We start from the raw sequence: 26,571 nt of genomic DNA, 5'->3' as shown, positions 1-26,571 counted from the left end.
TTTCAGGCTTGCAAGCATAATGGGAATGTTTAGGAAGAAAAAGAAGTCAGAGAGGAACTGAAGGAACTGTAGAGGCATCATCTTTTTTCACCACCACTGGGAGAACAGGAAATAGACATTTTTCCAGACTGCATGCTTTCTGTGTAGTCCTCTGAAGAAGGTGCTGAGTTGGCGCATCAGCAAAATGAGTCTCGTCAAAGTGATGTGTTTGGCTGTTGGAGGATGTTACTGATGAGTATTTGTTTGATGGCTATGTTAAAAAAAAAAAAGGATTGCATTTAGGTTAGATACATGTTCTAAAAAGCCAAAAAACGTCAGGCCAGTTATTAACTGGCTCCCCCCCCCCCCCCACCCAGGGCATTCAAGAAAAATGTTATCATGCCCAGTACTTGACTTGGGAATGAGTTCTGTTCACCTGGTCAGGATGATGTAAGCCCTAATTACTGTTTATTGATTGTGATGAGGCTAATTTGGGAGCAAGGGCGGGGCAGGTGTTTGAGGATGTGGTGTTGGGGGAGCTAGATCCTCAAATACTGCGACAAGATGTCAGTCAATAATGTCTAGAGCTTAAAATCATAAAACAGAGAATAGTATTAGAAAATACAGAATACATAGTAGGGTTTGAGGAATGTGGCTGAGGCCAGGTGAGAAGTGGGCAGGCCAGGCAGGGCTTTTACTTGAAGCTTTACGAGCCATTTTAAAAATTTATATATATAATATTTTATATATATATGAAAAATTTAGAAGGCTCATATATATACATATATGGATTTTATTAAAAATAAAATGTAAACAAAGGCAATACACATAATCAGAGAGAAAAACATAATGTAAGCAAAAAGAACTCAAAACTTATCCAGAATTTTACCCCTACAGGGATGACATAACTATCTTCAAATAATTTCTAAAACACAGTTGAAAGTAATTTTAAGTAAATACTAAAACCCCTAGCAGTTATTCATTTTTGTTACTAATTGAACCAACGCCCCCAAATCTGCCCCCTCCCACCTCCCCTCCTGTGCTGTAGATGAACCCAGGGCCTTGTACATGCCAGGCATGGGCTTTGTCTGACAAGTTTCCAGCTCTAGCCCAGACTTTCTGATCAGAATGTGTGGTATCATTTAGGCTCCATACCTCTAACAGCAAGAAGAGAACTGAGCAAGTTTTCCTGAGCTCCATTGTTATTTTAAAAAACAAAGTAGTTTTCAGTCTCCATTTTACAATCAGCTTTATTTAGAAGTGTGAGGATTTTTCTTTGAAACTAATTCATCAGGGATATTTGCATCATTTAAGAGAATTTTTATTTTATTACATATAGTATTTAAGAGATTTATTTATTTATTTATTTATTTATTTATTTATATGAGCACACTGCAGCTGTCTTCAGACACACCAGAAGAGGGCATTGGATCCCATTACAGATGGTTGTGAGCCACCATGTGGTTGCTGGGAATTAAGCGTAGGACCTATGGAAAAGCAGTCAGTACTCTTAACTCTTAACATCTCTGCAGCCTTTAAGAGTAGATGAATAAATATTTTTACTTCTCTTGAGCTGTTTCTATAATCAAAAAGCATAAAAAGTGCAATTTAGCTTTGAAACAAAACACTAAAAATGCAGGACTTCATACAGTAAACAGAAGTTTGAGGAAGTTTGTTAAGAACTTAAGATTTAAAAGTGAGTAATTGAAATGACCCCTCTAAAGAAATTCAGAAAATATAGAGTATATACAGCAGGTATATTCTCTCCTAAAATCACTTTATTAGACTAAAATTTAACATTCAATCTGGGCATGTATTATGGTGGATCTTACATGAGTTAGATCTTACATGAGTTAGCCTGGGCTAGCTGAGACTGTTTCAAAATGAGGGGGAAGAGGGGAGAAAAGTAAGTTTTGAAATTCAACTAGTATTTTCTGAACTCTTTTCAGATCTCAGTCTTTGTCCTTGATATAGTCAACTATGCAATCTCAATACTCTCTTGCAGTTTGGTAATGCATTTATCAAGGCCTATGAAGGAATATTGGGACATTCATATTTCCACAGTGTATTTCCATAGGTCTACATGGCTTGTCTGGTTAATTCTGGTTAATTACTGTTGGACTTAGAGACTTTTTTAGGTTTTTTTGAGACAGGGTTTCTCTATGTAGTCCTAGCTGTCCTGGAACTCACTCTGTAGACCAGGCTGGACTTAAACTCAGAAATCCACCTGCCTCTGCCTCCTGAGTGCTGGGATTAAAGGCTTGCGCCACCACTGCCCGGCTGAGAATTATAGATGTTAAGGGTAATGATGGTGCATTTATCAGGAGAGAACAGAGCAACTGACCAACAGTGGTGAGCTAGATGACAATCCTGAGATAGCACTGTGAAATTTGTCCTATCTGAACTGACCTTGTAGATATCTGCCTATAACCATCACATGCCCACACAGTTATGAGACAAGTACATGAGTACATGAAGCAGCTATGGAGCAAAGCAAAAACAATCAGGGGCTATGCAAGTTGGGAAATATCTGTGACGAAACAGGTGTGGCCATAGCACTGCTGCCCTGGAATGCGGAGGCTCATGGGGAACTCTCTGCATGGTCTTCCTGGCTGTTTTTCTGACCATGTAGCTGATCAAGGTTTTTTTGTTTCTTTTTTTATCTGTCGCTCTGCCTAGACCGGGGGCTTTCAGAAATAATTGAATTGTTCCATTTTTTATAGATGAAGGAGTGAGCTTCAGTGAGCTCAGCTAGCTAAGTTAGCTGAAGACAGCTGCGCTACAAAGAACTCCAGGTTCTAATAAATAGGATTTCAGTTCTATTGCTTCCCATGTTAAATATAAATACAGATGTGGCGTTAGGTTATATGTGCATTTTCTGGCCTAAATCGGCAGCAGATGTGGTCAAATATGTAAGCTTTATTGATAGGTATTTCTTACAACTGCCCTATGTCATTAATGGGGTACTTTCCAAGTGATCCGATTTATGTAGAATTTATATTTCCAAAAGTAGGACTTGTGACTGCTTTTTGCAAATTATATAGCTTGTGTGTATCTCTGCATTATTTAGTTTTATTTCAGGTAATTCTATTTGGTTAATACAGCAGGTCAGAAAGCAGAGTTTATGGACTTGGCAATTTGGGATACTCAGCCAGTATTAAAAAACAAACACACAACAAAACCCAAACAGTCTAGTCCTATTTAAACATCCTGACCGCAGAGGGGTCCCAGATATAGATGGATTGCTAGTGTACCCGTTTTTGTTACGTGGAAATCGAATCCAGGGCCTTGGCCATGCTAAGCAGGAGCTACGGACTGCTTGCGGTCCTTCCAGGGTGTTCTCCAGGGGTTTGGGAAGAGGCTGCTCTAAGACATCACGCCTGTTCCACACACGTGCCTCCTGGCCGGCTTGGCACGCACCTGCAGCCTCAAACCAGAACGGGGCGGAGCTCGACTTTGGCCGTGTCAGACGTGGCAGAAAAAAAAAAAAAAGCATCAGTTGCCCTTTCATCCCCTTTTCCATGCCCATCTTTTGCACAACGTTAGGGCATATAAGGCAGAATTCACCATTGAAAAGGGGTTTTGGCTACGTGGCGAGCCGGGGCGCTGACCCCCGCGGGGACGGACTCACTCACATACTTCTGCCCACTCGTGAGGTCTGTGACTTGCTAGGAAAGCCCGCGAACCGCACACTGCACCCGAGCCGAAGTGTGAGCTCTCAGGGTTCCATCGCAGCCCACCGCCGAAGCTCGCGCCTCCGAGGCCCCGCCGAGATCCGAGTTCCAGCGCCGGGAGGTGGGCCCCACGCGCGGCCTCCGGGCCACGCCCACTCTGGCCTGGGGTCGGAGCCGCGGCGAGCGCCAGCCCAGTCCGAGCGGCCGCGGCCCCTTTAAGGAGCCGCTCTGCGGTAACCCGAGCCCGCAGTCCGGGCGGGCGCGGCGGCAGCGCGAGCCTCGGCGACAGCTCCTCCAGGCTCCCCCGGCTTCCCGCGAGCATCTCGCGCGTGGCTCCGGCCGGCGCAGCCCTCGGGCCGGGCTGGATGACCAGGCGCCTGTGAGCCCCGTTGCGTTCTCCCGGCCCCGCGCAGCCGCCGCCCGCGGGAGTCGTCCCGGGACCCGGCACAGGTGACGCCGTTTGGACGGGATCCGGGAGGAGGGCGGCCTCGCCCAGCGCAGCCTCGGGCGGGCACGGCGCCGCGTCGCACCGGCCTAGCGCGGCCGAGCTCGGGCGCCCGAGGCGGGTGGGAGCGCGCGGGAGGCTCCCGCAGGTGTGCGGCGGCGCAGCATCCTTCCTGCCCGCGGCCCCGCGCCGCTCGGCTTGGAGCAGATGATGTCCCGGGCCCGCGGGCCCCGCGCCGGCCCGAGGTCCACTCGGTTCTCCCAGGTAGCTCGGTCCGGTCCCCGGGCTTTCCTGCTGGGCTAGCGGTATCCAAAGGGGTCGAGCCCAAAGCGGGTGGGTGCAATCTCTGGGCCTGCGGGGGACGCTTTCTTGCGAGAGACCAGCTCACGGTCGGGAGCATCAAGTGGCACCCTCCTCCTCCCTATCCTGGTTCTAAAACAAGTAGCCTTTATTTACCCCCCGCGGCTCCCAAGTGGGTCCCATTTTTAGCCACCCACTAGAGTGCTTAAGTCTAGTGGAGGGAGAATTGGTTTCTCTTTCCAGCCCCTGTAACCCCTTGGCAAGATGTTTAAACTAAGTGCCTTCGTTTACCCTGTCAGGAAATAGGCTCTCTCAGGCTAGTATCATATTTTCCCACCTTCCCAAGATGGTAGCGTAGCCTCTGTGAGAGTGGCTTTGAGTTAAGTTCATTTAACAGTCACTTGCTGGCCTGTGGTTTTGTTTTGTTTTTATTCGTAAGCATTTGCGAGCCAGTAGCATGTGTATGTAAAATTGCAAAATATTAAAAAGTAATCTTTGATATTTAAATTAATTCAGATTATCAGTTTGGAGGCAGTGTGGAAGAGTTTGTGTGGATGGTGGGAATTAATGTTTCTAGTAGACACGTCTGTCATTGTATTTAGCAAAATCCTTTGCAGTCAGATAATTGAAAAATAAAAACAGATCTAGGATGGGAATGTTTAAAGGTGAAATGCTTCTTTATGAGCATGTAGTGCTGGGTAAAACATTTATAAGTAGTTTCTAAGTCAGTATATTCAGTAATCCCACTCCCATGTTCCATCAGGTTAAAGATCTTTCTCTTTCTTTGTATTTTCCTTAACTCGTATGAATGAAAGGAAATAAGAAAGGTGTACCGGCAGTGTCAGAAAACTTGAGGCTACTTGTGGAGGCTCCCCTCCTGTGCCGTGTGACTTTCTTTTCTCTGGATCCCTGCAACTCCTCTCTCAGCACACTGCCTCTGTCCAGTGCTTCTCTGCGGTGCCATCTTTCCTGAGTTTTATCTGTCTGGGCAGGATGCCTTTGCCCCAGTTGCTTAGTCATTATTATTAGCATTGTGTTGAAGCCTTCATCACTTGGGGGAAAAGAAAGAATTATGGCTCTTGCCACTAAAGTCCTCTCTATTCACTTGGAAGTGACTAGGGATTACAGTTGTCAGAGGCTTGTCTGTCACCAGGGAAGATGGACTTTGCTTAGAGTTTTCTGAATAGACTCACAGAGTAGAGATGCTAGAGTTGGCCTGGCCCTGCATCATTTGCTGACATCCCCATTGGAGAGATTCCATTGGACTACCAAGAGGTGATCACAGAGCTCTGAGAAGTCCTACTGTGCTAAGCTGGGTAAGGACAGTCCCTGCAAAGGAGTGGGAAGGCAGAAGCGCCCTACAAGAAGGGATGACCACCTTCCCAGACTAATGTAACCAATGGAGCAAAGGAGCCTGGATTTCTGAAGGGAGGCAGGAAAGGGCTGGGGTGCAAAGAGGAAGTGGAAGAGTCTGAGGTTGCCCTGTCACTCTTTGAGAATTTATTGTCCCTCACCATCAAGGGCAGCTATAGTCCAGTCATCAGACCTGTTCCCTCCCCTCCCTTGGAGCTCTAAAGAAGGCCTGGCACGCCTGTGTCCTCTCAAAGCCTTATTTATTAGAGGATGCCACGCAGTTTAGTTCATAAACCCTTCAGACTTCAAATCTCCTTCCACTCTGCTTCCAAGTTCATATTCTGTGTTACAGATTAAAGATTCAGTTGATATTTACTATTAAGGGTCAGCTGAATAGTCTACACTGAGATACAGAAAAGTTTTTTCCTACAGTTTTCCTTTTAAGGAAGATAGTGAACTAATTAGAGTAGTAGCCATGTATACAAGGGGGACTGCCCAGAAGGTAGAGTTATAGGAGTTATGTTGGATAGCCTGTGCCATTGTCCTTGAGCAAGGGAGGGATCCCACCAAGTACAGATGGCTTCCTGGTACTCTCCGTATTTCCACTTGCCCTGTGAGGGGGAGAAAGAAAACAATATGGGAGATGGATATCCCATCTGTACTTGGGATGGCCAGTGGACTTGAATTGGGTGGTAAGGACAGCTGTACTCACATCCCATCAGTACAGTGAGGTAATTTCGTAAAGAAGCCCAAAACACTTTGGCAGTGTTTTCTCTTAAGCACGAAAGGCGGCTCACTGAGAGATGGAGCCTTGCTGCTCTGAGGCCTGTTGTTCCTTCCAAGGCTTTGGATTCCAGAAACCAAGATAAAGCAGCAGTAGAAAAGAGGTTTCCTTGCTCAGATAACATGGGTGTATTTAGGAAGAGGTAATTCTGTGGATGCACAAGAAGCTTGTAAAACAGGCCAGTCTTCTTGAAAGTAGTCCCTGAAGATAGCTGCACATCTGCACATCTCAGAGCTTAAGCCACCTGGGAGAAAGGAGCTGTTGAATAATGAGACCAGTGTCCTAGACCTGACAGAAGCAGTGTTCCAAACATTACTGGGCCAGGAGACCCAGAGCACAAATAAGTATATGAGTATCTAAACTAATTTTTATTCTTGTTCTGTTTCTAGTTGGCGTTTTTAGAACTCCTAACCTCCAGTTCACCATTTGTATAATCAGCAGAAAACCAAGTAGGGTAGGGTGGGGTGGCCTAGAGATACTGGAGGAGTTGACTGAGGGCTATCTGGATCTGTCTGTGGACAGAAGGGAGTGTGGGACCTGTCTGGTCTGTGAGGTTATGAGAGTCACAGAGCCAAAAGGGCAGATGCAGACAGGGACTTCCCACTTGTTTGTTCCCTGCAACACCGCCAAGCAACTGCTTTTGAAGGGTGAGGAGGACGAAGTGTGGAGAGGAAGTTGCGTTTGGATTTCAAAGCAGATTTCTTTGGAGCAGTAGCTCTTTCTTTGTAGAGTTTGTGAGGAAACAAATGGGCCAGAACAAAATAGCTGATGGATTTAGGTCATGTCCACTTCTGTGGGCCGCCCTGGGGAACGCAGGGGCTCAGATGTGGGAAGGATGAGTAGGAGGCTCACACTTCCTGCCTTGGAGAAGTTCTGAGCAAAGCTCAGGGGGTGCGTTGTTCCTAGGCCTCATTGCTGGTTGTACTCAGTAAGAAGTTGGCTGCTCGCCTCACCAAGAATTGGAACAGTATTCTCATTCTCTTTTATAACACTGCTAGGATATCAGGACTTCCTCAGAGGTCTATTTTATGGTCCATGATCAAATTCAAGCTTCTGCCTCAACCAGTGTCAGGCAGCTAATTCCGCTGTGTGCCCTGGAGTTGGCCAAGGGCAGAGACTGTTCTTTGGGCTTTTGATTTCCCTTTTCATAACAATTAACATCTGACTCCCACCACCAGGTAAAACAAAGCCTACTGAAGAAAGTACATAGGTATCCGAGCCTGTTGCTTAGTTACTGCTAGATTTTTGTCATTGACAACTGGCCTAGTTGGATCCTCCTTTTGAACCATCTGGATTCCTGATGTACCTTTCTGACTGCAGGTGATATTTTTCAGGTGTTTAATGTCACCCCTCCCCCCTTTTAAATCTGTCTGGCATTTGTCCAATGCGTTCATTAATATTATCTCATAGCCTCCGACTTTGGGTTTCTGCCTAGTTACCCCTGTGAGCCCAGTTTTGGATCCCAAACTCCAGAGACGACTGTATGCTGATGAGTTTTCTGTACTGGCTTTAATTTAACTTTCAGTTTGGGGGCAGAAGGAGAAAGTATCTTCGTCAGGCTCATTTTGTTTAATTCTCTCCAAGCATACTTAAAATCCATTGAAAGATGTCTTCTGAGGGAGGGCTGAGGATGCGCATAGTAGGGAGACAGCTCTGTGAGGCTCTGTGCTAAACCCCCAGTCCTACAAAGAAAAAGAAAAGCATATCGTGAGAGCACTGATAATGTCTTCTGTCTTCGTGTGTGTTTATTTGATGGAATGGCAGCAAGAAGGAATTTGATGAATTTTTAGTTTTTTTTTTTTTCATTAAAATTTAAAAGCCACCTAACAGTGTTGCATTTTAGGAATACAGTTTTAAAAACTAGTCTTGCTTGATTAACATGTGTGCTCTAATACTAATATTGGGACATTTAAGAATTTTATCACGTTTTATAATTAATTTGCTTCTTTTCTTTTTTTCTGTCTTTTTCCCCCTTCCCCCATTCTGGGTTTCTCTGTGTAGCCTTGTCTATCCTGGAACTCACTCTGTAGAGCAGGCTGGATTCAAGTTCAGAGATCTGTCTGCCTCTGCTTTTCAAGTGCTGGGATTAAAGGCATGTGCCACCCCTGGATGGCTGTTAATGTGTGCATGAGTGGGTGTGTACATGCGTGTGTGCATGCATGCATGCCCAGTCACTCTCCACCTTGTTTGCTTGTTTTCAAGACAGGGTCTCACTATGTAGCTTTGGCTGTCCTAGAACTCACTATTGTAGACCAGGCTGGCCTGGAACTCACAGAGATCTGTCTGCTTCCAAAGGCTAGGATTAAAGGCGTGGGTCTATCACACCTACCTGGCTCTTTCCACCCTGGTTTTAAAGACAGCATCACCCACTGAAACTGGAGCTTAGTGTTTGGCTGAACTAGCTGGCTAGAAAGCCCCTGGGATCCTTCTATCTCTGTAGGTGGGAGCCACCTCACCAAGGGAGGACAGAGATCCAGATGCACCCAGAGCCTCACGAATGTACAGCAGGCTCTTTACCAACCGGGCCATCTCTCCAGGCCCACTTTTCATGTTTTTGAAAGCCTGTGCATTACCAAAAAGATGGTTTGTAGAAAAACAGTGCTGTGGGGCAAGATAAAGACAGAGTGGGAGGCAGAGAGGGAGGGCTCATCTCCTGAGCAGAGGCAGCGTTCTGGCAACTCCTAGATTCCCATCTCAGAAGCCAACCCTCAAGACACTGAGGATTTGGAGAGCTTGATAATGCCTTCATGTGGCCCAAGATAATAAATGTTTTCCCAAGCAGGTGTGGTACATTACTATATAATCTAGGTGCTTGGGAGTCTGAGGCAAGAGCATTGCAAGTTTGAGGCCAGCCTTGGCAACTTAGTAAGACCTCCATCTCAAAATAAAAGCGGGTAAAAGGAAAACAGGGGTGGTGACACATACCTATAATCATAGCCCTTGGAAAGATGAGGCAGGATAATCAGGATTCAAGGGCAGTCCTTGCTTCATAAGGAGCTTGAGGCCAGTATGGGCTATGTGGGGTCCTGCCATATAGATAGATAGATAGATAGATAGATAGATAGATAGATAGATACTACATACATAGATACATACAAATATGCATACATACATGCATATGTAAATATATACATACATAATACATACATATACATGCATGAATGAATTGGGATGTAGCTGAGTGATAGTAAGCTTGCCTAGCATATATCAAAGCCCTGGGTTCAGTCACAGCCTTGGAGCTGGGCAGAGGAGAAGGGATTTGGGACAACTTGAAAAGATGTATACACTATAGCAACATAAGCTAAATGTAGGGTTAAACAAAACATAAAAGCAATGGAAGTGTGAGTAAGGCTGCTTGGGGCACTGTAAACTGTTCTCTTCTTGCTACAAGCTCTGCTTTGTAACACTTCAGTATCCGAAGAGAAGAATCTGTAACTCAGTTCAGGATCCTGGCTTGGGAGACCCAAGCAGAGAGCCCCGACTGTTGCTGGTTCTGAGGGTCTCCGGAGGTGGGGAGGGGGTGTGGTTCTGGCCAGTTAGTCTAGCCAGTTTCAGTGGGCGGTGCTGTTTTCGAAAACAAGAGGGAGAGTGAGAGAGAAAGACACTAGATGTGGCTCCTGGCTTCCGCACACAGCACACACACACACACACACACACACACACACACACACACACACATAAAAACACAAGGCAGATTTCTCCTTCTGAGTTTTTAACTGGCAACACCATACCTGCAGAGGCTTGGTGAACATAGCAACCATCTGTACTTCATACAGTATAAAACCTAGCGGCTTGACTTTCTGATGCCATCTCGGATCAAGTTCTTCGGTGCTAGCCAGGGGCGCTCAGGAAAAGGTCAGTAGGGTGAGGTGCAAGTTCATGGGCTTAACCCAGAAATAGCTTTAACAGGACCTAAAGGGGCACATGATCAAGATAAATAGCAACCTGATCCCCTTCCTGGATAGCCTCTTTACGAGGCAGAGCATCGTATACAGCCTGAATATGTTGGCCTGACTCTAGTTCATAAAGCTGGGGACCTTGAGTACTCAGAAGTCTCCTGGATCTGAGCCTCTGTAGTCACCAAATACTTGTCTCAGTAACTGGTCCCTAGAACAGATCTCTTTACCCCAGGCAGCCATCTCCTGTGATCCTCCTTTTCTGCCTCTCAGGTACCTGGAATTAGAGACCTTCATCGTCAAGCCAAGCCTTCAGGACAGCCCTTCATGACTGAGCCTGTGGGCCACCCTTTTGCATGATTCAGTGTGTTTAATGAATTCAAGTGTAAGATTTGTGGTTAAACTGTGATGTTGATGAGACATCTGCTCTGACTTGCATATTAACTCACTAGGCTATGAAGTGGTTAAACACACACACACACACACACACACACACACACACACCTCTTGGGTGTGATAGCACACACCTTTAATCTCATGGATCAATATATGTTCAAGGTCAGCTTGGTCTACATAGGGAGTTTCAGGACAGCCAGCTCTATGAAGAGTCTGTCTCAAACAAAAAGAAACAAAACAGGAATAAAATCCACACTGTTGTGTTTGACTACCTGACAGGTTCCACGCTGGATGCTGAGTCAGGTTGGTAAGTATCCAGTTTATTGGCTAATAGTGTAGTTACTAGTTAGATCTGGTATGAGGCAAAGGCATTTCAGAGGAAGAGGTAGAAGAGAAACTGCTTGGCTCCGCGTACTTTTTGAGTAGTTTTAATGGCCCTTAGGTAGCAGAACAGGCTACCCAAGAATGTGTAAAGTCCTTGGTTGCCTCATTTTTTGTTTTAGAAACATTATTTCTTCTCAGATCATCCTGTTTCTAGGCCTAGGGTTGGGGGTTGGGGGGAGTCAGAGGGAAAGGGAGGGTTCTGGGAGGGGGTGTGATCCGAGTACGCTGATATGCAGATGTGGAGGTAAAACCCACCAGGGTTTATATGTGTATAAATTGTAGATCCATGCTTGGTTAAAATATGGAATACGAGTTATTTCCCCACATTACCCTTGTTTGTTTTCCTTTGGAAATTAGTTCTTTTCCCCCAAGTAGTCTCATCCTCTCCTCTTCTGCTTTCGTGTCATACACATTAAAAAAATACAAAGCAGAACAACAACAAAAAAACCTTGATGCCACACATGAGAAAACATGCAAGATCTGTCTTTCAGAATGTGACTTACACTGCACAAGAGTTTCCTGCAGATGGTATAATTTTGTTCTTTTTTACGGCTGAGTAGAGTTCCACTGTGTGTGTCTATCATGTTTCTTCATTTATGGGCACCTCAATTGATTCTCCTTGGGTACTAGGAATAGTGCTACAGTAAACATGGACTTGCAGGTCATCTCTGTGGTATTCAAACTTAGATTCCTTTGGGTATATACTCAGTAGTGTGGCTGGATCACGTGGCAGTTCTATTTTTAGGCATTGGAGGAACCTTCATACTGACTCTCTTAGTGGCCTCAGTAATTTGCATCCCCAGCTGTGAGTTCCCATGTGGCCCACATCCCTACTACCTTCTCTTGTTTGTTTTCTTGATGATAGCTGTTAGGACTAGGCTGAGATGGAGTCTCATAGTTTGAACTGTATTTCCTTGATGACTAAATATGTCCCCCATACATTTACTGGCCATTTGTACTTCTTTGAGAATTGTCTGGTTCACTTGCACACTTATAGGTTGGATTTCTTGGTGTTTGATTTTGAGTTATTAATGTACTGTTAGAATCCCCTGGCCAGCAAAGATGCTCTTCCATCCTGTAGGCTGTCTCTTTGTGCTATTAATTTCTGTGCTTTGAGAATCTAATTATTTAAACTACCAGACTCAAATCAGATCATAAAGATAGATGAGCTTTAGGGCTTTTAGGCCTAGGAGAAAAAGAATGATTTAATGGAGTCAGATAGAGAATATCAGATGTATGGTTCAGGGCTGACAGAGACGTTAGGTGTGATATTTCTTGATTAAGAAAGGAACACAGTGTGTGTGTGTGTGTGTGTGTGTGTGTGTTTATATGCCTTTTCTTCCTTCCTTCCTTCCTTCCTCCCTTCCTTCTTTTCTTTTTTCTTTTTTGGTTTTTCGAGACAGGGTTTCTCTGTATGGCCCCGGCTGTCCTAGAACTCACTCTGTAGACCAGGCTGGCCTCGAACTCAGAAATCCGCCTGCCTCTGCCTCCCAAGTGCTGGGATTAAAGGTGTGCACCACCTCTTTTTTTTTTTTTTTTTTTTTTTAAATCAAAGACAAGGTCTCACTGTGTATCCTTGAGTGGCTTGGAACAAACTATATAGACTAGGCTGGCTTTTGCATTCCCCAGTGCCAGGATTAAAGGCGGGAGACACTATACCCAGTCAAGCTGTATTTCATTTTGTTTTGAGAGGGGCTCTCTGATCACCTCTGTTGGCCTTGGACTCCTTGTGTAGCCAAGGATGACCTTGCATTCCAGATCCTCCTGCCTTCACCTTCCAGTCTTGCATGGTTTACAGGCATGTGCCACCACACAGGGATCACTATTCTTGATTGAACATCTTAAAACAATGTTATTTCTTGGGATATAGAGGGTTGGCTAGTTAGGTCTTTAGAGGGGAATTGTAATGGCTCTTCCTGGTTGTCAACTTGACTAGATCTGGAATGAACTACAATCCAGAATTGGAGGGCTCACCTGTGATCCAGGTCTTGAGGCTGGAAGACACAAGTCTTGGCATGGAGATCTTGAGGCATAGTGGCCATGAAAAACTTAGGCCCAGGAAACTGAGGCAAGGAGATCTCTGAGTTCAAGGTCAGCCTGGGACAAAACAAGTCCCCGACCCAGGCGTGGTGGTGCACACCTTTAATCTGGGCCACACAGTCTGCTGGAGGCCTGCATAAGGACACTGGAAGAAGGAAGGTTCACTCTCTTCACCTGCTTGCACTTGCTTGCCAGCACATCTGTTGGAATCTACTTCTAGAGAAGACCAGCTGAAACAACCAGCCTTGTGGGACTGAGTAGCTACTAGATTCTTGGACTTCTCATCCACAGCTGCCCATCGTCGGGGTAGTTGGACTAAGACTGTAAGTCATCACAACAAATTAATATATAGAAACATTCCGTAAGTTCTGTGACTCTAGAGAACCCTGACTAATACAGGAACAGACTCAGGAAGTGGGTGCAATAGCTTTAGGGTCACCGGGCTTGGAAGATCCCAGATGGCCTGCTAGTGTGGCTCGTCATTGATTTTCAGTGTTGGCTGCCAACTGCAATTTCCAGCCTCAGTTTCCTCCTCATGGGCTCATAGCCAGCATAACAATTCAGGAGCCCGAGGAGCAGGCATTGCCAGTTGTTGTGACAGCTGCCTTTGTTCTATAACTCTCATGCCCTCCCTTCTGTATTCTGTATATCAGCAGGTGGCAAGGCCAGCCCAGGTGATGAAGGTAGAGACAGACTCCATCTGATTGGGAGTGGTAGTTTGTCACATTGCAAAGTGATTGGTGGCCATTAAAGTTTGCTACTATATGTGGCAATAAACTATACTATACTATACTTTATAGTATTGTGTACTATGATGGCAGCCATTAGGGCATTATATCACTTAAACCATACAAACATGGCAATATAGGCATTCTTATGCATGCCTACTGTATAGAATTTGTAGGTTACAGAGGATAACTACTTCCTCCTCTTCCTCTTCTTCCTCCTCTTTTTCTTCTTCAGATAGGGCTTCTCTATTACGTAGCTCTGGCTGTCCTGAAACTCACAGAGCTCCACCTGCCTCTGCCTCTCTGTAATTAAAGACTACTGGGCTTAAAGGTGGGCACCCCATGCCTGGTCTTCACAGGATGTATTATTTTTAACTAATCTAGTTCTCTCTTGCTAAATGGACTAAGTCTTCCAAACCCATTGAGTTGGCCCTTCAGCTTCTCTAACCCCAGTTAATACTCTCAGGGAGCAGGAAGGAAGAGGAAAGCAGAAGGTAGGAGGCAGAGCCTTGCCTCAGCCACTTCTCAGCAGGCAAAGGACTTGCCTGTGGCCAGTGAACTCCTGCTTGGAAGGTGCGAAGAATCTCCCTGCTCTTTAGGTTCTGACTTCCCGGGAAGCTTGGCAGGTCTCCAGTTTTGTCTCTCCCCTCTCCTCCCTTAAAATAGAGAAGAAATTATTTAGGGAAAAATTGTGTGTTGTCCAGTTTTTCCTTGATTTCATGGTGTTGGCAGAGGGCCAGAAGATGTTCTAAGCCAAACAGCTCCTGCTGGGATCTCTCTCTGCGAAGGGAAGGACACTGATTTGAAAATAAGCATATCAGGAAGAAACGTTGGCCTCCAGCCTTCCCAGTGGATGCTTTGCCACCTGGTCCCTCAGCAGCAGAGCCTTTACAGCAGACTCCTGCTGCTCAGGCCTAGGATTGCGGTGGAAATTAATTTTATTAAGGACTAGCTTTCAAATGGTACCAGTTTTTAAACATGTACTTTTGATTTGTGCCAGAAACTGCAGTTAGTTGTGTGACTTCCCAATTACTGTGCCCTCCGCCCCCCACACCCAACACCCACCCAAGATGTTCTGGTTTATCCAGAATTCAGCAGCTGGGACCCGGGAGGATCCATTAAGGAGCAGCAGGCCAAGAAGTTACCTCGCTGCTGAATCCCCAGGGCTGCCCCCAACTCAGCCATGGAAACCGCCAGCACCCCTGAGACCATGGGGACAAGTACATTGCCTCAACACAGACCCGACGGGATGTGGCACAAGCATCGAAGGGTCAAAGAAGGATTCATATCCTAAGAAGAGGTCCTAGTCTATGAAAACTAGTATATATAGTTTTTCAAGAGTAAACCAGAACTTCCCCCGAGGGCTGAGCCCAGAGGCTACCACACCGGTCCAGACCTGAAGGTGAGTGGTGAAGCAGGCCTTTCCAAGACAGCCAAACTCAACCTGAAGCGGAAGGAGACAAGGAGGCAGCAGCAGGAGAAGGACACAGAGGCAGTGAGCAGGACTCTTGATAAGGTGTCTCTTGGAGACACAGCCCAGACGCCGAAGTGCTCTCCACGGCCCCCAGGCCACGCCTCTAGCTGCCTCTGATCCATCCATCTGCTGCCACCACAGAGGAAGCCAAGAAGATCAAGAACCTAAGGAAGAAGCTGTGACAGGTGGAGGAGCTGCAGCAGCGCATCCAGGCCGGGGAGGTCAGCCAGCCCAGCAGAGAACAGCTGGAGAAGCTGGCTCGGCGGAGGGTTCTGGAGAAGGAGCCGGAGGACTTGGAGTTGAGCCTGTGAGGCTTCAGGAGTAGGGAAGTGGACTGCAGAACAAAACATCGGGTGCTCTGGGGTCCAGGGAGTGTGGATCACAGCAGTCAGGAGGGGCACCCCCATACTGGCTCACTTCCACCTCCTGTGGTCCGATTCCCAGAGTCTAGGCTCCCCTTCATCCCTTCACCTTCTTCTCAGCTCCTGTTTTTGGACTTTCCCCTTCCATCCCAGTGTTCACAATCTGAATGCCGACCCGAGGTACCTCTGCTGCTGATCTGGTGTCTTGTTGAAAAGAAAATGGGGGGGGGGGCGGTGAGGATGGGGATGGGGGAGTCTGTTAGAGATCTGAGGCTGAGGGTATAAGGAGTACCCACGTTTTGGAGTCTTGGTTCCTGTTCAGTGTTTGAGTTACTTTCCTGGCTATCCTGACCCATCTCCACCCCCCCCCCCCTTTTGAAAGTAAGAATAAATTCAAATGGATGACAAAAAAAATTTGGCTGCTGTAATTGGAACTCAAATGTTTAAAGAACAAAAGCTTCTTTATAAAAAGAAAAAAGTTTTAAGTAGGGTGAGATGAGAGAAAGCAACTTTTATCCAGTAAATCACATGTGTACTCTGAGCCTCTGGGCCCTGGAAACCCAACTGGATTTCCTGGGGGTAGGTAGACTTCAGTGGGCTGGAGCAGTAGGGCAGAGGGAGAGCTGGTAAGGAAGGCCTTGCGGGTGAGGACCATATTTCTTAAAGTCTGGGGAATAATAAATGCCAGCTGCAGAGAAGAAAAAAGCAGGAAGAACACAACCAAATATGCCAGAAGATAAAAGGTGATGTGTAATGCATGAATACTAGATTTCATTTGTTTGTAAGATAAAAGCTAGAACATGAATGGGAATGCAAGGCAGATGGAAAGTTCAAGGCCACCTGGGCAGTTTAGAGCCAGTCTCAAAATAGAAAGTACAGAGAGCGCTGGAGATGGCCTACAGTGGCGGAGTGCTTGCCCTGCCCGTGAGGGCTCCGAGGTTCCATCCTGAGGACTGAAAACAAACAGGAAAGACCCCAACAATGACAGAACACCCCAAACTAAAGCATGTAGAGTGTTTTAATGCAGTCAAGGAAAATAATAAAAATGGTTTTAAAAAAATCTCAATAACTCCAGAAATGGAAAGGAAACCTGGTGAGAGGGGGCAGGGATTCTTGGGGGAGAAACTAAGGAGCCATGTCAGACATCTTTGGCAGGGACTAGCTTTTTGAGAAACTTTTTATCAGAAAACTTTTCCTATTATAATAAACTACAGAAAGACCTGTGTTAGGTGTGGTGGCTCATCCCCGAAATTCTAGCACTTGGGTGGCAGAGGCAGGAGGATTGCAAGGAATTCAGGCTTTACCTTGAGTTGATGGTTTGTTTGTTCCTAAACCATAGAGCCCCTTTCACTCCCTCCCAGGAAATGAGTAAATAAATACAAGAGAAACAACTATAGAAACTACCCTGAGCAGAGATCAGAGAAAAAAAATCCTAGAAGGCATTTAAGATAGCAACAGAGAGACAGGATTATGTCAGATTAGGTAAAATTGTTGATTTAAGAGGTTTTCGGTAGAGATAGGAATTGTCAACAGTTCTCTGACCTGCGATGGTAAGGTGGGGCCACCTAGAGCTGTGTACAGATCCTGCCTGGGTGACCCACACAGAGCTTCATTAGGGACTAGATTTAGCTTCCTTCCTGTCCTGGGCTCCTGTGCTTAGTATGTAGATTTGTGAGGGCATGCTATGTTTGTTATTAATACAACTGCTACGTCTCTGTTGCCAGGGTCTGTAGCAGGCAGAATTGAAGAGGCTTAGCCTTAGAGGTGCCATGATTGGAGATGATTTCACAAAAGAGTCCCCTGAGCCCTTCAATCCTTCACAGTAAGGAGTGGTTGTGGGGTTGGCCAGAGAAGTGATGAGGCAGCAAGGGAAAAAATAGATCTTTTGAAAGCTATTTAAGGAGCAAAATCTATAGGACTTTAGGTAGACAGGATATGGTAGTGTGGATGAGGGCCGTGGGAGCAGGTGACACTGATAGGACCTTTAGAGGTCAAGCCTGAGCTGGTTTGAGATGGCCTCAAGACCTGACCCCTAAGTAATAAGGGCAAGGAGCAGCTAACTCTGTGTACCTCAGGCTCTGGGGAATGGAGGTTTTAAATTTTAGTTTTCCTCATCCAAATGGTGACTGAAGCTACAGGTAGCTATACTGATGGATGGACTCACCTAGGAGGCAAGTTAGCCGGAAGGAGGCCGTGGGGCTCAGAGAAGTCTCTGATTTAATGGAGAGTTTAAAGAAGGACCAGACAGAAAGTCTGCTGCTGGGAGGTCAGATGACATGAGTGCTGTGTGCAGGAGGCAGTACTGAGCTAGCCACTAGAAATGGCTAGGGCCCGAGAGGTAATGACAGGGTAAGTAAGCAAGGGTGGTGTGGTTGAAAAGTGAGATGGGAAACCATGATAGATGTTTATGGACAGAAGAATGGACAAGCCTTTCTAGAGTTTGTTGTTGCTGTTCTTTTGTTTGTTTGTTTATTTATTTATTTATTTATTTACTTATTTGAGACAAGGTTTCTCTGTGTGTCCTGGCTGTCCTGGAACTCACTCTGTAGACAAGGCTGACCTCAAACTCACAGAGATCCTCCTACCTCTCCCTCTACAATGCTGGCATTAAAGGCATTTGCCACGGTCACCTGGATCTAGAACTCTGACAAGCAGTGGCTAGAGCAAGAGAGTGCATTTGTGAGAGAAGTAGAAAGAAGAGATGCAGTTGTGAGAAAAGGCCCAGCAGTTGTAGCAGTTACACCGCTCACCAGTGGCTCTGCCAAAATACCCAGCAATAGCAACTTCAGAAAAAAAGTTTATTCTGGCCCACAGCTTGAGAGTATAGTCCACTATGACTGCAAAGGCACGGAGGCTAAAGCATGAAGCAGCTGGTTCCACTGCACTGTATCAGGAGGTAGAGAAAAGGCGAAATGTGCCCTGGAGTACAGAGAAGAGGGAGTTTAAAGTTGCAGACCAGGCAGGCGAAGACAATGTGTTACCGATTGGCATGATCAAAGACACTATGCCTCTCTGCAGACAGACTATAGGAGAGGTACCTGGGGGGGCAAGAACGCCACCCATTGAAAACTATCTTGGGCAAACCCACCTTAATTAACCCTGGCTACAAGTTTTCTCAGCTATGTCCTGAGAAACCTTAGGAGAGATAAACTCTCCTAAGTGATTCTAGACCCTGTCAGGTTGACTATTAACCAGCACAGACTTCATGAAGAGGCTGAGGGTCTGTCGGCATTTGGTTTCACTGGGGGTTTGAGCTTGTTTAAAAGCTGATATAGGAGACAGTAAGACATCTTGGTGGGTAAAGGTACATGCTGCCAAGCCCACAGACCTACCAGACTTCCACAGGGTAGAAGGAGAGAAAGGATCTCTCTGCAAGTTGTCCTCTGATCTCTACTCGTGTGCCACATGCACATGTACACACCAAATAAAATAAAAAATGTAATTAAAAAATAAAGAGAAAAGTTAAGATAGCCAGTTGAGGAGGAGAAAAATCAATATCAGAAGATTCCCAAGGAGGTCCAAAGGGAAGTCTCCTGAGTGCTCTGGTGAAAGAGGCAGGCTTCAGATAGACGGGCAGATACGTTAGGTGATGCAAGTGTCCTTTGTGGTTGGCAACAGGATGCTTTTTTTAATTTTCGTGTAGGAGGCTGGGGTTATCTGTTGTAATGGGATTGGATGGCTGAAAGGTTTGGAAATTCTACTATGAAACCTGAGTTTAGTCTGCCAAGGCAGTGTGGTTCTGGAGCAGGGATGCGTAGAGGACAATTTGGGCCTTCTCATTCCACGCTCACCAATTTCAGTCTCTTCTGGTGCATGATTGCTATATTAATTACTATGTGTGTTATGATAGAACACCATACCCAAGGCAACTTATAGTAGAAAGAATTAATTTCAGCTTTATTATTCCAGAGAGTCACAGTCTATAATGGTGGGAACAATGGTGGGAACATCAGGCATGGCACCTGGGACATAGCATGAAACAAAGTGAGCCGTAAGTGTGTAAGAATGTAAACCCTCAACAATTTTAGCATTGGCTGGTAAAGACGGGGATGAGTTGGGGCCAGGTGTGCTTGATGGAGGGCCTCATCTCTCTTGGCTGTAGCGGCACCAGCACCCTGGATTTCCCTTTCTGTAGGCTGATGGATGATGGTAGAAACAGAAGCTACCAAGTGGGACCCATAGGCTCAGTATTGTTCTTAGCACCCTAAGGAACAGAATTATTCTCCCGAGAGAGCTGTGTCGGATTTGCTGTTGTGTTTAATATAAGGTGGGGAATCCAGGGTTCTGTTAGGGCGAGTTAAGTAGCTGAGATCAAGGTCACACAGCTAACAGACGTGCTAGGATTACAGGCATCCATCACTATGCCTAGTTTATGTGGTGCTGGGTTAGAAACCAGGACTTCTTCACTCAGGTTAGGCGAGACCTCTAACCTTCCGAGTCCCTTCTAAGAAATCTCCTTCCAAAGCCCGTTAACGCTTTATGATGTGATTTATTTCTAAACCCACTTCTTTAGTTAGACAAAGTTCTTGACTATGTAATTAATTCTGGGTAAAAGGGTACTCATACTTTTGACAGAAAGGTATACTTTTCCTAGCCTGATTTTAAGTGAGTTTGAGGTTTGTTTTCTCGTGTATGATTTGTATTATACAGTTATCTCTCACTGATACACTATTAAGACACTGTCTCTGTGTCTGTCTGTCTGTCTGTCTGTCTGTCTGTCTGTCTGTCTGTGTCTGTCTCCCTCTCTGTGTGTGTTTCTTAAGTTAACCCTATCATAGTTTTTCTTTGTGATTTGTAGTCATCATGCCAGCCAGGAGAGAAATCCAGTTCTTTGTATGATCCAGTGTAGGGTCTCTCAAGTCCACTTCTGCTTATAGATCAGCATCCAGCTTCTACACGAACTAGCTAGCTCAGGATTCACTCACCAGGTTTTGCTAGCCAGTCACTTTTTTTTTTTTTTTTTTTTTTGTTTTTTGTTTTCAAATTAGTCATAAATCTATCATGAGAAATGTTTGGAACTTTGCTGGACTTTTATTTGACATCCTCTAATCTTGTAAGAGCTGCCACCTTGTCACTTGTGGGAGTGACACAGGAAGGCTGAGCTGATGTAGGTTGGGAGATGGGAAGTGGGACGTGAGATAGCGCCACTCACTGAGCTATGGAGCCTTGCAGGAAGGGCTGCTTCAGCTCCTCTAAGGACACAGAGCCGTGGGACCTGTGCGATTTATCCAGCATCAGTGCATCGAGGGAGGAGTACTGGGAGCCATCCAGCCCTGGTGCACTGGTACACCGGGGGTGGGTACCAGAGCTGCACATACCCAGAGCTGTGATAGACGTGAGGAATGCATAACCAGGCTGTCTAGTGTGCAGAGAGGAAGTTCCCGGTACAGCGAGGCAGCAAACACTGTCAAGCTAAGAGAGTTTGTCTGGTAGCCTTCATATTCTAGGTGAAATGAGAAGTGTTTCTATCAGAAGAGAGGGACAGCTGGGGATTGGCTGGCTTATGTATCGGAATAAATGTGGAAACCGGGGAAGGGAGCTTGCTAGGGATGGGAAAGGAATGCTAAGCATGAGTGGGCCATTGTTCTCAGCTTCCTTCTGCCCTGTTGCTCTTAAAGACACACACACAGCCCTACTCCATGCCCCTCGGAGGGTTTTTAGCACTACACACTGTGGCAGTGTTTCTTACTTGCATGTCCGAGTAAAAACGGCTTTGGTGATTCAAATATATTCCCTCAATGAATAAATGAGCAGAGGGAAATGAGGGTCTGGGTTGTGGTTTGGGTGAGGAGTTGGTTCTAAACATTTGTAGGGGAACTGAGTTGTTTGAGCTTCTGCCTCAAAGTGTCTAGTTGGTATTTCAATAAAGGGTTGGGGTATTGGGCTGTTAAGATGGCTCTCACCTGGTAAAGTGCTTACCAGACAAACATCAGGACCTAAGTTTGATTTTCAGAACCTAAGTTTAAAGAAAAATGTCAGTTCTAAGAAGGCAAGAGAGGCAGATAGATCACCGAGGTTCATTGGCTTTCTAGTGTAGTTTGAGCTAGGTCCAGGCCAATGAGACATTATGTCTCGAAAAGAAAACAGAGAAGACAGCTCCTGAGGAGTGCCACCTGAGGGTTGTCTTCCAGCCTCTGCATACAGAGAGAATGTCTTCTTCCCGTATTATCCTCTTTCATTCAAGCCACTGAATACCACTAGATACACCTCACCATGTATGACGCCGGGTATTCTTTCCTACTGAGAAAGGAGCTTCATGGTGCACCCTGAATTTTAGGATTTTTCCGTGTCTTCCTGCTGCCTCACAAGGTGTCTCCTCCCATTTAGCCCTCCAGACATAAACACAAAGCCTGACACACGGCTCACAGGCGACAACTGTTGGCTGCATTGTTGGTTCTGAAGAGGCCAACAGCTCTTCTTGCTATTTCCAGGACCCTGTGCCCAGAAATGAGAATAAGTGTCCTCCTGCAGGGGGAGGGCTCTCATAGTGAGGGGAGAGAGAGTTCTAAGCTCACTCGTGACCTAAGACCATCTTGTGGGAAAAGGACAAGCAAGCAGCATTGTACTCAGCAGACAATGGAAGTTCCTTTAGTGTCTACAATTCTTGTGGATCAAGACAGCTAATTATATGGTAGGATTCATTTCTCAACAGTCGTGTACACTTTCCCTGTCTGTTTCAGCTGCTCTTTTCTAGGACAGCTCCCACTAGGACAGCTTCCTCGCCTCCTGCCAGCTTCTGGCCACATGTAGAGGTACATGAATGAGGCTTAATGCTTCTCCACTCTCGCTGTGATTTCCAATGCTCAGTGATTGCCAAGTTGGCAAAGGCCCTCCATCTAGACTAATATTAGGCATCATTTTCTCTGTCTGTTGTTACTGTTCCATCCTCTGATTGGTACCTGAAGTGAGCGGACAGGGGCCGCTGCTACTACCCAGAGGCCTTGGCTTTCTGGGGGACATCTAAGTAATCTCTAGATGAGACTTTGATTTGACATGACTGATTAAGCAAGCAGCTGCTTATTAAGAAGCAGATCTGGGATAGAACAATTTAATTAGCTTCTGTCTGCTGAGCCTTTAATAGAAGCCACAGCTTGAATATATGGTACTCTTTGTTTAGTTATAAATGGAACCCACCCCTTTGGCAGAGAAATACTCTCATCATATACCCCAAGAAAACAGAAAATAAATCTGTTGAAAGCAAAAGTATTGGGGGTTGGAGAGATGACTCTGCAGTTAAAAGCACTTAGAATCCTTTCAGAGGTCCTGGGTTTGAATCAAAGCACCCATGTGGCGACTCACAGCATCCATAACTCTAGTTCCAGTGAATCTGATACCCTCTTCTGGCCTCTGCCCACACCAGGCATGTACTGGGTTTACATATATGCGTATGCACAGGCAAAATACTAATACACATAAAATAAGAAATCTTTTTAAAAAATATATAAAATATTTATCCACCATAACAATTAATTCATAAAATCTAGGACTTGGGGTGGTGGGAGGTAATGTATTTTTTTTTATTTTTAAAAATCTATATTTAATGTATGTGTGTATGTATGCATGATGTGTGCATGTATGTGTAGATGCGCATATATGTGTATGTGTGTCATTGTATATGTGTTACGTGGAGGTTAGAGGATGATTTTCAGGAATTGGTGTTCTTGATCCACACGTGGGTCCTGGGGTTGGAACTCTGGAACTCTGGTCGTCTGGTTTGGTGACAAGTATCTTTTACTCACTGAGTCACCTTTTGGGCCCATATTGTCTGTCTGTCTGTCTCTTTTTTTCATTCTTTCTTTCTTTCTTCCTTTTTTTTTTTTTTTTTTTTTTTTTTTTTACTTTTCTTCCTCTTCTTCCTCTTCTTCCTTCTCCTCCTCCTCCTCTTTTTTTTTTTTGACATTTTTTTCTTGTAGACCAGTCTGGCCGTGTGTGTGTGTGTGTGTGTGTGTGTGTGTGTGTGTGTGTGTGTGTGTGTGAATTCACAGCAATCTCCCTGTCTCTGACTCCCTAGTGCTGGGGTTAGAGTGCAGATGACGGGAATAAAAGCACTCACTCCCATTCCTGGCCCCGAGATGTGTTTCTTAATGGTAAATTGTTAGAGTGCTTTCTTTAGGACATTGGTTAGGTTAGTTAATTCACAAACCTGGTAATGTGCGATAAGTTTTATGACAACTTTTAGGAAGCAGTCAAGAAATGCCCATGTATACATTGAATTTTAACAAAAGTGCCAACAGCCCATGCTGCAGGGTCAGTGGTGAGCATCCAGAGCCTTCAGGCAAATCATGCTCCTTGAGTGGAGACTCTTCTGGTTACTGATTCCATTTTCCCTAGTTAGGTATTCCCCAGGCCTCCAGGTCTGCATTTGTGGCACACAGTACTGTCATAACACGTTTAGTTGATGTACAAAGTTTACTTTCATGTATTATTTGGTTAATAGTAAACCTAGATTAAAAGGCTACAAATTAATTTTTTAATGTCCAGTACACACAATGAACTAAAAGAAATATAAAAAGCAAATAAGCAATAAAGTTAATGGAGTTGTACAGAGAAGAATGGCAGTATCAATTTTACCAAGCATACACCAAGGGGCAGGGGCAGGAAGGAGAAGAGAATTCATTACTGGTCAGAAGGAGCCCTGTGGGAGACTGATTCAAATTATGATGTCCTGATTGGCAGGGGATGAAGTGGGTTTAGTGCTGTGGCTCAGGCAATGACTTGTTTTTTTCCCTCTGGTGAGTTGGCTTCAGTAGGTGACTTTATTTCTTCAAATTAGGAACTTGAAAATGTGTAAACTTGATTCATTTCCCTCTTACCTGACCGGTTGGTCAGAGAGAGATGCTGGGTTGCTAGATATGAGCAAATGCCTCAGCTCTTTTTGCTCTGAATGTACTTAAGACTTGTTCTTTCCTTTCCTTTCCCTTTCTTTCTTTCTTTCTTTCTTTCTTTCTTTCTTTCTTTCTTTCTTTCTTTCTTTTTGAAATAGGGTCTCTTTGTGTTGCTCTGGCTATCCTGGAGCTCACTTTGTAGACTAGGTTAGCCACAAATCATTGATACCTGCTTTTCTGACTGCTGGGATTAAAGGCATGTGCCACCGTGCCTGGCCCTAAAGATTTTTCTAGGAGCCAAATAAAGTTTAGCCCAACACTATAGACAACATACTTTGAGTGTGTGTATACATGTATGTGGATGCCACTGTTTTTTCCACTAACTGTTCCAAAGCGCCTTTAGTTACAGTGGTATGTTTTTTTGTTTGTTTTTTAAAAGATAATATTTATTTATATTATTTATTTATTTATTTATTTTTGAGGCAGAATTTCTCTGTGTAGCCCTGGCTGTTCTGGAACTCGCTGGCCTCAAAGCCACAGATATCCACCTGCCTCTGCCTCCCAAGTGCTGGGTTAAAGGCATGTAACACTACTGCCTTGCAGATTAGTTAATTGTGTGTATGCATATCATTGTGTAGACACGAGTGCAGTACCCATAGAAGCCAGAAGAGGGTGTTGACCTGAGATTTCAGAAGGTTGAAAGTCACCTGCTCTGGGTGCTGGGTGCTAGAAGCCAAATTCTAGTTCCCTGCAGGGTCACAAGGGCTTTTAACTGCTGAGCTATTTTTCAGCCCAGGTGGTTCTTTGTAATTACTTACTTCTTAAAATTTAACCTTTGTCTTCAATTTTGTGTCTCACTGTACAATCAGTTTTTAACTTTGTAATTTATTTTTTTTTTGTTATTGCAGGCAATGGTTTATGACTTATCTTAAATGATTCTTAGAAATTATCCGATCAACTCTTTCAATTTATAGATGAGAAAACTGAGTCAAAGAGAAACAGGTGATTTGTCTATACATAATTAAAACAATACTGTTAAAAGAGTAATTTCAACTGTAGCAATTGAAATTGTAGCAATTGAAATTTCCCCTTAGTGTTAAGTTTCTAAGCTAAGTTTGAATCATGATGTTAAAATGTTAAAAGTACATTTAAAGTCCTTTTGTTTTCAATGACAGATGTGTGATATGACACTAGTAAATGTGAAGAGACCGGAGACTTCAAGGATTTTTGGTTTATTGTCCTTACATTAAAAGATTTATTATATTCTTGTTCTTGTATTGAAAATGGTGAAATAAATGTATACTTGCCAGAAATTTGAAACGATTGGAGGCTGGTTGTGTGATAGCAACTCAGAGCTGTGCTCTCTCTCTCTCTCTCTGTCATAGGCTGAGGGACTATGGAGGCGAGCAGTAAGCTGGCCGTTGGCACTCTCTGCAGCAGCTTTGTCATCTTTCAGGTTCTTTTCCATTTTGTAAGTTACTGGTTTTCGGCAAGAGTTTCTTCAGGTTATAACAATCTTAGCATCGAGAAGAAGATCGAGTGGAACTCAAGGTAAATCCGTGAAAAATGTAATAAATTGACTTAAAAATAGTCTAAGATTTAAAAAGAAGTCATTTAGGCTCTTTAAAAATTCAAGGTCAAAACTTTTTTTAATCTTAGGAATAGAAGAAAGATGAGATCATACAAGAAAAAGTTTTAAGGTTTTTTTTTTTTTTTCATCAGAAGATGTTGGGGGGGGGCTGGAGGGGCTGGGTGTAGCTGGAGAGGTGACTCAGTGGTTAAGAGTGGTGGCTGCTCTTTCAGAAGATCTGGGTTCAGTTCCTAGCACCCACATCACAGTTTACAACCTCTGTAACTCCAGTCCCAAGGGATCTGATGCCTTCATCCGGCTTCCATGGGAGTCAGGTGCTCATGCGAGCACATCTATACAC

At 44.9% G+C, this 26,571-nt stretch overlaps 2 protein-coding genes and 1 pseudogene across 7 annotated transcripts in view; 2 read left to right on the top strand and 1 right to left on the bottom strand.

Moving 5' to 3' along the window:
- Positions 1–26,571, top strand: part of Tlcd4 (TLC domain containing 4) — a 64,332-nt gene that overhangs the window by 3,948 nt on the left and 33,813 nt on the right. Inside the window, exons 1-3 of one of the 6 annotated variants that reach the window (XM_076933192.1) lie at positions 3,488–3,635; positions 25,549–25,642; positions 26,026–26,191. In XM_076933192.1, coding sequence (XP_076789307.1) covers positions 26,037–26,191 — 155 coding nt within the window. In that variant the 5' untranslated portion in view covers positions 3,488–3,635; positions 25,549–25,642; positions 26,026–26,036. The other 5 variants (XM_034499584.2, XM_076933191.1, XM_034499586.2 and 2 more) reach the window with 5 other exon arrangements.
- Positions 1,285–10,296, bottom strand: LOC143442177 (uncharacterized). Its single transcript, XM_076933464.1, has 5 exons — positions 10,267–10,296; positions 8,992–9,097; positions 3,619–4,397; positions 3,234–3,433; positions 1,285–1,466 (listed from the first exon to the last, which is right to left on the bottom strand). The coding sequence occupies exons 1-5, from the start codon at positions 10,294–10,296 to the stop codon at positions 1,454–1,456; spliced, it is 1,128 nt and encodes a 375-aa protein (XP_076789579.1). The 3' UTR covers positions 1,285–1,453.
- On the top strand, positions 13,581–16,240 carry LOC143442120 (partner of Y14 and mago pseudogene; annotated as a pseudogene).

The sequence above is a fragment of the Arvicanthis niloticus genome, chromosome 4 (genome assembly GCF_011762505.2).
Source record: "Arvicanthis niloticus isolate mArvNil1 chromosome 4, mArvNil1.pat.X, whole genome shotgun sequence".
NCBI lineage: Eukaryota > Metazoa > Chordata > Mammalia > Rodentia > Muridae > Arvicanthis > Arvicanthis niloticus.
Note: the sequence above shows the minus strand (reverse complement) of the source record. Positions and strands in the feature narration are given on the sequence as shown.

What these genes read in the sequence shown, in the direction of transcription:
- LOC143442177 (XM_076933464.1), bottom strand. Translation starts at nt 10,296, where the DNA reads ATGGTTGCTATGTTCACCAAGCCTCTGCAG. An exon ending in TGTTCACCAAGCCTCTGCAG is followed by an intron (nt 9,098 to 10,266) that starts GTATGGTGTTGC and finishes GGTAATGCACAG; the next exon opens with GCTTTCAAAAACATGAAAAG. An exon ending in TGGATCTCTGTCCTCCCTTG is followed by an intron (nt 4,398 to 8,991) that starts GTGAGGTGGCTC and finishes GGATACCGCTAG; the next exon opens with CCCAGCAGGAAAGCCCGGGG.